The 14,075-nt window shown below is 42.8% G+C and overlaps 1 protein-coding gene across 2 annotated transcripts in view; it reads left to right on the forward strand.

The window, feature by feature from the left end:
* Positions 1-708: 708 nt before the first annotated feature.
* Positions 709-14,075, forward strand: part of Pgm2 (phosphoglucomutase 2) — a 34,025-nt gene continuing 20,658 nt past the window's right edge. Inside the window, exons 1-6 of one of the 2 annotated variants that reach the window (XM_004867683.4) lie at positions 718-857; positions 2,473-2,644; positions 3,682-3,849; positions 7,796-7,902; positions 11,600-11,684; positions 13,729-13,812. In XM_004867683.4, the coding sequence (XP_004867740.2) occupies positions 3,763-3,849; positions 7,796-7,902; positions 11,600-11,684; positions 13,729-13,812 (363 nt within the window). In that variant the 5' untranslated portion in view covers positions 718-857; positions 2,473-2,644; positions 3,682-3,762. Of the gene's footprint in view, positions 858-2,472; positions 2,645-3,681; positions 3,850-7,795; positions 7,903-11,599; positions 11,685-13,728; positions 13,813-14,075 lie in introns of both variants that reach the window. The other variant, XM_004867682.4, reaches the window with a different exon arrangement.

Raw genomic sequence — 14,075 nt, forward strand, 5'->3', positions numbered from 1 at the left:
GCCTGACACTTGCAAAACAAGCACTCTACCACTCAACAACATCCCTTGCTCTTGATCTTAAGACTTATACACATTTAAATATAACTTACACACTGTTTATTACTCTTTGAGTGTACAATTCTGAGTTTTGTTGCTTTGTAGAACAATGGATTGAAACCAAGGCTTTCACACTGGCCAACATCCCCAGTGTTTATTATTTATTTGTTCTCTTTTTTTTTGAGACAGGGTCGTGCTATGTAGTTCAGGCTGGCCTCGAACTCGCCGTGGTCCTCATGCCTCAGCTTCCGAGTGCTGGGATTACAGTTCCTCCTGCCTCAGTTTCCTGAGAGGTAGGATTACAGGCGTGTGCCACCAGACCCAGCTATTATTTATTTTCAGGCAGGATCTCACTAAATCACTAAATTGCCCAGCCTGGGCTCAACACCTGATCCTCTTGCTTTAGTCTCCCAGAGCACAAGGTTGGTGCCACCACGCCCACTTCGGTCCTAAGCAACTCAAAAACTGTGCAGCCAAGATCTCAATCAAGACACAGAGTCGTTCCATCACCACTCTTTGGCCCTAGCCCCAGCTCTTGGAAGAAATCACTGATTTGTTTCCTTATAATTTTCCCGATTCCGGGATTCTGTGGATGGAACGAGCCACCACTCCTGGACCGGGGCACAGGCCTGGTGCCTCCCGGAGAGGCCACGTCACTTTCCTCCAAGGTCCCGCCCGCCGTCCCCGCCCCGCCGGAAGGTGACCCGGCCTCCAGCCATTGGCAGTGGCGGCTCGGGATGGCAGCGGCGGCGACACCGGCCCCGGGAGGCACGGACGCCCGGGTGGAGCAGGAGACGGCGCGATGGCTGCGCTGGGACCAGGTGAGGGGCTCGCGGAGGACCCGGCCTCACCCGGGCGAGCGCAGCCCCAGCTTCCAGCTGGGGCAGGGCTGTCCCGGGGCAGAGCCGCCACCCGGGCCTCCGGGACTGCCGGTCCAGTGCGGGGACGTGGTCTGACGGTGGCCGCACTCCGGGCGGTGTGTGCTTGAGGCCGGGCGTCCCTATCACTCTGAGCGCTGGCCGGTCCTTTGCAGTCCTCAACGCAGCTTCCGGGATCCAGAACCGCTCGGCACCGTCCATTTTCATTCCTGCATCTTTTGCTGAGCAACCTTCCCATCCATCTGTCCGAGACCCGTCTGTCCCCAGGGCTTGGCTGCAAACACCCGCCCTCTGCGGTGGGCCTGCCCGGCTCGGGGGTTGCCCTTAGGAGACTGATTTTGCGGAGAAGGTGACAGGGGACCTTTTGGAGACAGCATCACTTTTTCTGTTTACTGCCTTTCTGAGACTGGAGAAAGAAGAGTTAACAGCCAGCTCCACCAGAGGCTTCCTCCCTCCAATCAATCCAGTCTCTTGCTTTTCCTTCGTGCGTGCTGTTTTCCCAGAATGTTCCTGTCTGCTCCCTTCTGCCGAGTTTGTTTCTAATGCTGTTACTGTTTTAGGTGTGAATGTGACTCACATAGAGAAGCAGCTTATTTTTCCCAAATACTCTGTAAACATCCTGTCCTGTTCCTTCATAGCTCTTACTGCAACTGGAAAAACAAGCAAACAAACAACAACAAAACCTACAAACACTTGTCAGTTTATTTGTAATGTCTGTGTCCAGGTCGGACTTTAGGAGATTGAGTCCCATGCAGCTAGTCAGGCCCCTAACTGGCCCCTGCTGTCTAGTGTTCAAATTCTTAATTGCTGAACAAAGATTCCCTCATTTTCATTTTGCCCAGGGCCCTGAATATTATTTAGCAAATGCTGCCTGCCCTCACTAACCCCGTGGTTCATAGTGCCTGGTACAGTGCCCAGTACATAGTAGGTACCTTCTTTTGCCATGTCCTGGCTCCCTGACGTGAATGTCAGCCACTCCCATTTCCAGAATGCTATTGGCAACTCCCCAGAGAATTGGTCTTTTCCTGGAACAATAACTTTGTGATTTGTAAGGGAAGGAAAATGTTTCTCTGGCTGATAACTTAGTAACGTGGAGCTTGTAGTGTATTTTTAAAGCCAGAGTTAGTAATGTTCCATACAACTTTCCCTTTGAAGAAAAAAAAAAAGAAAATGTAATTTCTACAAAAGGTTGTGTCTTTGTAGTGACGGTAGCTCCCTGGGTCAAAGAAAAACAGTGTTGTCCTTTTCTGTTTTTTAATTTTTACCCCTCTTCCATGCTCTGTCTTTTTCATTTTCTCTTTGGCTTGAGACAAGTGCTTATCTAGGAAGGAGCACACATATCCTCCACTGAAACTCCTAACTGCTGGTCTGATTCTTTTTTTTTGAACAAGCAGTCATGATTTTGTTTTATTTTGCTATTGGCTAGCTGCTGGTCTGATTCTACCCAAGGCCTCTGGCTGCTCCAGCTCTGTACACCCCTGCTACACCTTCCCTGGTCCGGTCCTTGGCTGCTGCCTTCTCAACTTTTCATTATCTCTGTCTACTTTGTTTCTCTCAGGCTACTGGGTCTTTCCTGCATACCCAAAGCAAATTAGGATTTTCCAACTCGGCATTATGAATCAGAGAATCACTGGATATTGGGTGTGACCATGAAATCAACAGATACTTATTGAGCCTCTTTTATGTACCAGATCTGAGCCCTTCCTTGGGGGCACCTGACAATTTGATGGGTAAGATTATGTCCTGTGATTAGTGCCCATTGCTTTTGGTCACACAGGTGTGGTTGTACTTGATTCCTGTTGAATCTGGAACAATCTGGAAAGATGGGCTTAATTCCAGGAAGTCAAGGTTATTGCAATAGTATTTCAAAGTTTAATTACTTAGCCACGTCCTGTCTGAGTGTTCGTCTAAATGACTGATGCTGTAAGATAAACGTAAAGTACTATCTCTCAGTCCCCTGAACCCTTGAAAACTCTGATATGGAATTAATGTGGTCATCATTATTTTTCTCCAGTCTTAACATTTTCTACAACTGCTTTACAAAGGGCAATGTGTAATGAATTTAAATGATTCATGTTGGTGTCTATTTGAAGCCATTAATATAATAGCAAAGAATCAAGTTAATATTTGTCATGCAGTTGAAGGAAGTCACTCAATTTCTGTAGTATAAAACATTACAAAAGTTTCTCATCTGTTATTTGCCTGCCTCTTAGAGTTGTTACAAGATTCAAACTCAACCGGGTATGTGAATGCCTTGTACAAATTATAAAGCACTACAAAAGTGAAGTTTTGATTTAAATCATACAATTTGTGACTCTGGCAAAATATGATGGCATTAGGGAAGAAAATGAATATGTAATCACAACTAAGTACTAAATAGAGAGAGAGAGAGAGAGAGAGAGAGAGAGAGAGAGAGATTTCATATTAACTTAATTTAAAGCCTTAAAAACCATGTAAGGGATTTTCTAAATTGTTCCCATTTCATAGGTGAGGAAATTGAGAATTCAAGAAGCTAGATAGCCTGCGCAAGCAGATACGGGTCACAAGTGATGCGTACTTGCCTTGGGAGGAAAGAAAATTATAGTGATTTTATAATGCCAAACAGATCCTCTGTTTCAGATTTCAAAAGCATCAGAAACCTGAAAAGTCTACATGTATATATTTTTTTCCCTTAGAGGTTAAAATTACTGTGGAATTTTTTTAAACTGCAGGATTTTGTTCTCTGATTCACCTGGCTGTATCTGCTGTATACATTTCTGTTTTGCAGAATCCTCTAACTTTGGAGTTAGTGAGAAAATTAATTGCGGCAGGTAATAAAGAAGAATTACAAAAATGTTTTGGCACCCGAATGGAGTTTGGGACAGCTGGCCTTCGAGCACCTATGGGTCCAGGGATATCTCGGATGAATGACTTGACCATCATCCAGACTACACAGGTAGTGTGTTTTTATAATTCTTAGTCATATGCACTCATAGTGCATCCCCTGGCTCCTGTTATTGTAATTATAGACATGTCTTTTGACTTGGGTAGGTACAAGGAGTCATCACATTTACTCCAGAAAGTGAGGCTTGTGAAATGGGTTGAAGCAGTTTTGTTTCAACATTCACGATCAGCTAGACATCTATCCACTTATCATCTAAAGGATTTATTGAGCACCCACTATGTGCTAGGCATTGGAGATGTATTATTAATGACTAAAACAGTTCCCTTGTAGAGATTTGATTCCAGAACAAACCCATCAATTGAGCTGAATTATAAGGTCCTATCATTTTTCTTATGGTTTGATAGATGCTAGTATTGAAAGAACATTGCTAGTATCATCAAGAACCTATTCCATGTAGCTTTTTGAAAATGTGGATATGGATTGAAACTATTACTGAGTTTCCTCCCTTGCTTTAGTTGTGGGTTTAATTGTCAGAGTTGAGATCCAGCTTTTAGGATACAGATGAAAACAAAACATAAAGTATTGAGTATTGGGAAAAGTATTTATGAAGGAATTGAATTAGAACAATCTATTCTCACAATTTCTGCAACTACTTAGACTTATTAAAAATGAGCATCTCCTCAATTCTTGGAAAGGCAAAGCTAGAAAATTTGCCTTACATGTACATCCCTGAATAAAAGGCAGAGTTGGGCATATCCTACTGAAACCCCAATATGGAAAGCTTATTTAAGGGGGCCCAGTTACTCAGAGCCCTGGCTGTAAACTTAAGTTGCAGGGCTGCCTGGGATCCTTTTGGAGGGAGGGCTTACAATAGTAAGTCTGGGCATCCTGACCTAGTGGGATGTGCCACCCAAGGTGACTTTCTGTTCCAGTTACTAGAGCTGTGTTCTAAGTTGCCCAAAACGTGGTGGTTTCTACCAACTTCCACATTTGTCTTGCTCACACCCCTGTGATTTGTGTAGAGCTCCATGGAGACAGCTTATCTCTGTCCTGCCTAGTATCACCTGGGCCAGTTTGGAGACTGGAGTCATTTAGAATCATATACTCACATGGCTGCAGTTACTGCTGGCTGTTGCCTGAGATCTTACTGGGGCTGGAAAACCTCCAATGTGACCTGGCTTCACACAGGAGAGAGAGAGAGAGAGAGAGAGAGAGAGAGAGATGCAAGGTGGATGCTGCATTGATTTTCATGGCCAAGGTTTGAAAGCCACAAAAAGTTCCTTCCTTCCACCATACTCTGTTAAAAGTGAGTCAGTGAGGCTGGTCCTATTCAAGGTTCAAGGAGGGGGCCTGTAAACACCACTTCTCATGGAATGTCTGTGTCATATTCTAAGATGCATGACCATCTTTGGACAGTCCAGTTGGTCACAGCTATTACTAGGCCTAATTATTAGGGGTTCTAAGAAATTCTAGATGAATGTAGGACCTTTGGACCTTTGTCCAGTATTTATCTATCTTTCCAAAAATGAAGAAGTACATCCCCAGGAAGATCTTGCCAGTTATTTTACCCACTCACACACACCCTGAAAGAACTGGTCTCTTCTGGCAGTGGGCCCTGTGGTAGTTAAGAACTCCACAAAACCAAGACAAATAGATAGTTTAGAGGTCGTCTCATCCAGCCAGCCATCCCTTGGGATAAACTCTGCAGTATCCCCTTCCCAGGTGGTCATATAGCCTCTACTAGGATACTTGCTATAGGAGATGAGAATGGTAAGGATAAAGAAAGTTTTATGAGGGCAGCAGGTGCCTCTTTACTATCTCAGGAGTAATTCCAGCCATGGAGGATTCCCAGAAATCCCAGAAAGAGGATCCCCGAGCTCAGGCCCCTGCCCCACCTTTGGGGAGCACTCCCTGTCAAATGCTGATGTGCAACTGTGCAGGTCACTTGGTGTGGAGTCTCAACCTAATGTCTTAAAGTTTTCCTGCTTTGGTTATAAAGCAGGTGTGTTTGAGTCAAGAACATCTTAACAAAACCAGGAGGAAAACTTGAGTATCACTTGCTTGCCTCATTGCTAGAGGTTATAATTTCCTTCTGACAATTCATGCCTATTTCATGCTCTATTTGTGACTCATATGTTTAGATTACTTAACCTAGACATCACTTATCAGGGCTGGAGAACTCACTGCCCCCCGAAATAGCCCATTCTCTCTTTGCATCATTCTCATTCGCTGGTCTTCAAAGTCTGCAGGCCCCGGAGCTTTTTAGAGAATGTGGAGCTGTGATTTGGACCAAGGCTGCAGGCTTCTTGCCCTCTGGAACATTGAGGGCAAAGCACAGGGGGTGACCAGGGAGAGTGGTGGGAGCTGGTGCTGTGGTAAGCCACAGACAGGCATGTGGGTGCCTTTCTGGGAAGACCCAAAACCCATACACATAGGTCCTTATTTCCTTGAGACTTTACTCAGATTCAGGAGATCTGCCCAGTGTAATATGTCTCTCAAAGAAAAAGTAAAGGGATTCTAAATGGACACTACTTTCACAACAAGACTGTGAAGGATTCCCCTGCAAGAAATAAGTTATTCTTTTTTATAAGAATCCCTTTAGCCAAAGTGAAATAAGTAGCATGAACCATCATTACTGCCCAATCGACCACCTGCTGTTTGTTCAATAATAATATCCAGTAATCTAAAGCTTTTGAATTCCATGTCACTGTTTTCTAGTCTCCTATATTTGAAATTTTGGGGATGTTACTGCACCATCCAGATGCAGAAATGGCATGGTCCAGCAATTTTGGGTAGGTGGTGGTCACCCAAGCTGCCCAAGTTTTGTCTGTCTGGTTGGTTATACCCTGTAATTAGGCTAATTGTGGCTTTACACCTCAGAAAAAACAACACAAACAAACAAAACATTTCCATTAGTTAATACTCAAAGTCTTATAAAACATATTTGGTTTCTTTGACCTACTGATGTTGCCAATTAGGAAGAGATTTCACTTTTTCTCTTTTTGAGAAAGAGTCTCACTATGTAGTTCAGGCTGGCCTTGAATTTACTATGTAGCCCAGGCTGGCCTTGAACTTCCAGTGATCCTCCTGCCTCAGCCTCCTGAGTGCTGGGCTTATAGACATGCACTGGCAGAAAGAGATTTCTGCATTGCCTTTTTTTTTTTTTTTTTAGCTGATGCTGTAGAGGTAACTAACACACAGGAAACAGCATAATCCTTGAAAGAAAATGATGATGAAAATAATGCCCTTAGCAATGCACACTTGCACAGTGCCTTCTTGGTGTCAAATTCTCAACCAGTACATGTTTTATTTCATTTAAGCCTTGTAACAGTTCTATGTGGTAGGTACTATTGTTATTCCTGTTTTATAGGAAAGAAAAGTGAGGCATCAAGAGATTAAGAAATTTGTCACTTGGCTTGTAGGTGGCAGAGTACAAATCCACATTTTGGCTCCAGAGTGTGTACTTAAACTTCACCCTGAGCCACCTCTCTCCAGATTTGGGTACAAAGCCACGTTCTGCTGCTCATGTGCCTGGAGCTGGCCAAGCCACCGCACCTCTCTGAGCCTCAGGTGTTCCATCTGTAGAATGGGATTTCTTCACAAAGTTTATGTGGGGTGGGAGATAATAAATGAGTGCCCAACGCAGTGTCTGACACAAACAGACAGACAGACAGGAGATAAAGATACTATTTTTTCCCAGCACTAGGGAGGCAGAGGCAGGAGGATCTGCACGAGTTGGGAGCCAACCTGGGCTACAAAATGAGTTCAAGGCCAGCCTGAACTACACAGTGAGACCCTATCTTAAAAAAGCCAAAAAAAAAAAAAAAAAGACTTTTAAAAAATTGTTCGATTTGTTTAATCACTGAGAAGTTTTTTCCTTGTGTTACAATGTTCTCCTGTGAAAGTTGAGAAAACGGCATTTTGGGCTAATTTTTCTATATTGCATATATAAAAGATGCGTTAAAACACGCTCTTTTAATCCATGGGGCGTTTTTAGGGATTTTGCAGGTACCTAGAGAAGCAGTTCAGTGACCTCAAGCAGAGGGGTGTCGTGATCAGCTTCGACTCCCGAGCTCACCCTGCCAGCGGAGGTAGCAGCCAAAGGTATGGAGACACTTTTAGGGAACAATGTTTTGGTAGTTTATTTTGCAAGTTTATTGTTAATCACCTTTTCATCAGCTTAACTTTAAATAGATTATTAGCTACATAGTACCTAAACTGTATCAAAAATGGTAAATTCTCTTTGGTTCTGCCAAAGATATAGTTTTTATGTTGAAGTTAAGAAAATAAAGTGATTTAGGCATTTAGAATGTAATACTTACCTAAAGGAAAGAAATTTCTTAAACGGGCAATATGATTTCTCCCTCTCCCTTGCTTCCTTTTGGGTAATTTTTTTCTTCTGCTATTCATAAAACTCATGGTCCCTTCCCATTCTTACACTCCCATCTGAGGCTGCATTTCTGTAACATTCCGAACCCCTTGGCTGTCCTAGGTAGCTCTGACCAGGTGATGAGCCACAGTGATGATGGGAACAGCAGCCATCACTGGAGGGCTGATCGTGACCCAGGCATTTATATATTTCTTCTTTTAATCCTCACAACAACCCATAAGGTTTTCCAGTTGTCTCTTGCTATCCATGGCAGATTGGCTCCAAGACCCTTTCGGATACCAAAATCTGTGGATGTTCAAGTCCCTTGTATAAAATGGCATGGTGCTTGCATATAATCTTACGTACATGTTCCTATGTACTTTGAATGAGTTCTAGGTTATCTGTGATACCTAAAAGATATAAATGGTATGTAAATAATCGTTCCAGTGTATCATTTAGCGAATTATGGCAAGATAAAGTTTGTAAACCAACAGTATGAATACAGCTATCCTAGGCCTAACTACGTACTGTTTTTCCATGAAAATAAGGCCTAACCAGAAAATAAGCTCTAGCTGGTAGTTACCATGTGATGGTTAGTGTTTTGCAAAAGAGTATACCTCACTGTTGTTCAATGGCCACTCTGTAAGGCACAAAAGGCAAGGATAGGCTGACTGGGGCTGGCAGTTTTGATCTCTAGTTTTCAAGGCTGATTATTTTCCGATTAGATCTTATTTTGGAGGAAACACAGTAGTACAGCCCAGCAACAACATGACATTTTTCATCCATAGTTGGCTGAATCTGCTGGTGCAGCACCTGCACATACAGAAGGCTGACTGTACTTTATCTCCAACATGGTAATGTGAGAGGAGCCACAGTTTTACATAAGAAAGCTGACATGAGACAGAGCCCCAGTGGTAACACGTGCATAATAGGGAGCAGCTATAAATGTAGGCTAAGCTTCCCTGGCTGGTGCCTCTGCTCACCTCCTGTTGTGCCACCCTATTCCTAACAGGCTGGTGACCAGTACTGTTGGTCTGTGGTCCCAGCGTTGGGGACCCCTGCCATACAGTCTATACCTCAACTACTCGGTTCTGCTGCATACCCCAGAACCTCTTATGGAAAGTATACACGGAGAACTTTGTGCATACTGCAGGGTATAGATTACCATGTTACATGACCCTCTTTTCACTTGCATACTGCCCTATTATGATGAATTTTTCTTAATCATTGCAGACTGTAAGTAGTAATAGATTCTTAGATATTAAGGAAAATCCTTATTACCTTTTCAGTGCTGTATGAATTTATAGAGTCCTGGTCTTGACCCATAGGAGCTTCTAATCTGAGAGAAGCACTGGTGGAGACAAAATTGTGTCCATGAAGAAGGAAGCGTGGCCAGGGAAAAAAACCAGATGGCATTCAGCCCCCAGATCAAAACCAGGAGGATATAGGGTTTCTGTCTTTAGCTTTGCAGGTTCCAAAATGTGGTTTTTGACAGCAAGACTAGAGAAAAGCCGGAACTCTGGGGAGGAGCATATATGAACTACACAAGAGAGTGGCACAGAATAAACCAGGTTATCAGCTTGTCATCTTATAATTCCTAACAGCACAGTTAGAACTAGATCATGAGCGTGTTCTGCCTCAGAGCAGGTCATACCCAGTGGCCAGAGTAGGCACAGTCTCTCCCTGTGGCCGAACTTCAGAAATCTTGTCAGGGAGGGTAAAGGTATTTCTTGCTCTGGCCGGGAGCCATGGAATTGGCTTGAAGTGACTGACACTACTGATTCTGAGCTTATGGGTCAAGACTTAGAGTCTCATGGGATGGGAGGGAGTGAGCTCAGGGCTACTCTGTCACATACATGTGTCTCTGCAAGACATTTAGAGGTCATAATATAAATATGAAACCAATACATAGCAAAATACACATCATGGATGAATAGACTCTTCCTAAAAAGTTGAAGCTAATAGAACCTCAAAATTCTACTTCAGGAAATGTTTAGTTTTTCAATCCTCTGGTTTTAAATATTTGGTAGGAAACATAGCTGTAACTATTAAGCACTTGCAGAAAGCACATTGAACATTTTTTATGCACATTTGTAACTGTACATACAGTTATCGCCCACATATAGAGTATCTCCTTTGCCAGCTTTAAGATAGGGCCTTGGAGGTCACCTAAATAATGAACATTTCATGAAGGTAAAAGACATGTGCCTTGTAGTAAAGTAGTCTGGATTTTATTCAGATTTTTATTAAAATTATTTTGCTGATTTTTGTTATTTTTATTACTTGCCACTATGTACAGGTAATTTCTTTAACTGTTAAAATCATTTTTGTATTTCTGATGATGTTAGGAATTTTAATACTTGTGTTGTTGAAGCAAGGGGAGAGGTCTTTGTGTTCCAGCCACCTCACAGAATAGAGTTCAACAAAGCTAATGCTGAAGAAATATTTGAGGAAGCCGGATATGGTGGCACATACCTGTAATCCCTGCATGCAGTAGGCTGAGGAGGATCACAAGCTCAAGGCCAGCCTGGACTATTTAGCAAGACCCAGTTTCAAAAAAAAAGAAAAAGGTGATCTGGGGTTTAATCCTGGAATATTATTATGCAGTTCAGTGGAACTAAATTAAAGTACTTCACTCCAAAAATGTCCTGCTCTAAGCCAGTTACTGTGCAAGTTGAGAAAAATGCCAGAGATTAAAAGTTTTTAAGGGGTGCTGTATCAAAACCTGTGTGCCTGTCCATATGAGTGTGTACCTGTGTGTGTCTGTATGAGTGTGTACATCAATATACCTTTGTCTCTTTTTTTTTTGGTACCAGGGATCGAACTCGGGTCCTTGTACTTGCGAGGCAGGCGCCGGAACCACTGAGCTAAATCCCCAGCCCCTATACCTTTGTTTCAAATAAAACAATACCTGATCAGATTCTGGTTTGCCTGGTATGTACTGGATCATGATGGGTTTAGGCTAGTGTTGCTCAGCATCTGCATGATGGTACATGACTTCATTCTGGCTGGTGAGTTCTTTGAGCTGTGCGTTGTAGGATATTTAGCACCATGCCGGGCATCTACCCACTGGCTGTCAGTAGCACATCCCTCTCCATTTCAGATGTCCCACGGGTACAGAACTGCCTGAGCTGCAAACCACTGAGGTAGACGAGATGGACAGAGAATTGAAAGACGGGTACAGGCCTGGTTCAGATGCTAAGTGGCCACTACTGTGGGGCAAGGTGCCTGGACTTTCTGGTTTTAGTCCTATGACCCCTGAGGGTTCTCCAGCTTTAGCAGTTAAAGCTGAGTAAATATTTGTAACAGTATTTTCCTTCCTCTGGTTTGCTGTGTTCAAGCTAAAGCAGTGTTCCACATCCACTTATTGCTTTCCATCACCCGTGGTTATGACAGCTGGATGCCTTTTCTTCCCTGTCACTACGTTTCTAGGTTTGCCCGACTTGCTGCAGCCACATTTATCAGCCAGGGGGTTCCTGTGCACCTCTTTTCTCATATAACTCCAACTCCCTTTGTGGTAAGTAACCATTTTCTTGCTGAATTTCCTGCCACAGGATCAGGGATGGGACTTGCTGAGTGTTACAGGCCTTCATGCTGTTGGCATTTGGGTGTTTCAATGACAGAGCGCTCCTTGGTGTTTATCAGGCTGCCTCTTTTCTGTCCAGGAAAATTTTGCCCACATCTTGGTAATATTCTCCCAGTACTCAACTTTTGATTCATTAGAACTGATTTTTTTTAAAGTGTAAGTTTCCTTTTTGCTTACATGGTAAGAATATTTTAGCAAGTCAATAAAATGTTTTGTTAATTCTTGCTCTGTTTGGTGAGTAGAGCCTTTCCCCCAGCTGTCGTAAATAGGAAACTCCTTAGGTCCAAATCTAAATTTTAGATTGAGCCCTGGTCGCAAGCTTGGGATGATTCTTTAGCTGATGGCAGTCCCCTCCTTCACTTCAAATGCTGCTTGGAGTATTTTTGACAAGTTGGCTAGCCTTTTATCAAATCTTCAATGAAGCAGAATCTAAAGAAAAGGGTACCAGGGACTCTGATTGCTGTAACTTTTAAATAGACTGAGCTGTTGAGAGCAGGGCCAGATGTTGGGAATGTTTGTAGAAAACATGATCTGAATGCAGTTACTTACATTGAGCAGAAACAAGAGGGTATCGAGACAGAAGGGGGTGCCCCTGGTTCTGTGTTTGCTGTCTCCGGGCTCTGACAGGCAGATGCAGCAACCCCAAGGTTGAATGTGACCCAGTAGACACTATGTGACACATCCGCATGTAGTTTCATCACTTGGTGGAAAACTTGCAGCATGTTCAAGCATCCTAATTGTCTTCTGTATGATTTTTACATCAGACTTGAATTCAGGGAGTGTCTCCTGATTACTTTTCCACACTGTCAAGTGGGTCTGCTATTTTCTTTGCATCAAGACCGCTGATGGGAATGACATAACTTTCAAGGTGACAAATGAGTGCAGTGATTCTTGTGAGAGAGTGGACAGGGACAGATGGGTCAAATCTTGTGTTGTTTGTGCGTAGTAAATCTCATAAATCTCCTTTGCAACCATAGGGGAAATAATCCATTCCCTTTCCCCTTTTTCTTTTGAGATGGGGGTCTTGCTGTGCAGTTCAGGCTGTCCTTGAACTCACTATGTAGCCCAGGCTGGCCTCAAACTTGTGATGGTCCTCCTGCCTCAGCCTCCCAAGTACTGGGATTACCCTCTCTTCTATTTTGAGAAGTCTTATAAAGGTGGGAGCTATGTTCAAATCTTAGGGAACTATACTTAACCCTGAAATTAAGAGATAAATGAGATACCTATAAACGCACTCTCCATTTCCTCAACCTTTTGCTTAAAAGCAAACAAAAAGAAAGAAGAGAAAAGAATCAGCTGGAGACAGTCAACTGAATATTTAAGTGTCTATCCTGACAAAAAGCTTTAAAAGAATGTGAAGTGGAGACTTAGACCATCTTTTTGTTTGGAGCATTTTCTAGCTTTAGCAAGAAGACAAAATGAGAAGATGGCTCCTAAGAAATGAAGACACATATCCTATCATTTAGGGTAGCCAGTTAGTTCTAGGAAAATAAAGAGTCCAGTGGTCTCCCTTTAGCTCAGGAGCTGGGGCGTGCATTCCAGTGGATGCCTGAGGCCATGGTTAGTAGTAGACCCTATCAATTCTGGTTTTTTCTACACATACATATATAAGGTTTAACTTATACATTAGGCACATAAAGGATTAGCGACAATTAACTAATAATAAAATGGAACAGTTATACAAAATACACTAGTGAAAGTTAAGTAAATTTTCTCTCTCCTCAGAGAGTCATGACAAATGTCAGTATTTTGGACCATGGGTAACTGAAACCAGCAACAGTAAAACCAGAGATGGGGGGTACTATATATTGTGTGGAGTGACACAAAAACATTGAATGATCAATATGCTACCACTCTGACTATGATATTTATTATGTTTATTAAAAGGGGAACAAATTGGCACCAGCAGTCTACAATAGACCCTTCAAGTGTGTCTGCTTTTGTTAAACAGTGTCCCTCTCTCCTGCTGTTTCAGCCCTACTCTGTGCTGCATTTGAAACTTTGTGCTGGAATCATGATCACTGCCTCTCATAACCCAAAGCAGGACAATGGCTACAAGGTATTTTTCTTTCTTTCTTCACATGTTCTTTTTCTGAAGTTATCCTGTCCCTGTGTTATTTGGGAGAACAGGTAATGGATCCTTGATTTCCATTAACCTTGAACTTTTAAAATTTATTTTTGTAGTACTGGGTATGAACCCAGGGTCTTGACACTGAGCTACGTCCCCAACTCTTTAAAAAGTTTTTTTTATTTTTAATCTTTTGAGACAGGGTCTTGCTAGGTCATGAAGTGGCCCAGGTTGGGCTCCAGCTTGTGATCTGG

This window comes from Heterocephalus glaber, unplaced genomic scaffold (genome assembly GCF_053883595.1).
Source record: "Heterocephalus glaber isolate CG9 unplaced genomic scaffold, H.glaber_assembly_v1.0 deba00001509, whole genome shotgun sequence".
Lineage (NCBI taxonomy): Eukaryota > Metazoa > Chordata > Mammalia > Rodentia > Bathyergidae > Heterocephalus > Heterocephalus glaber.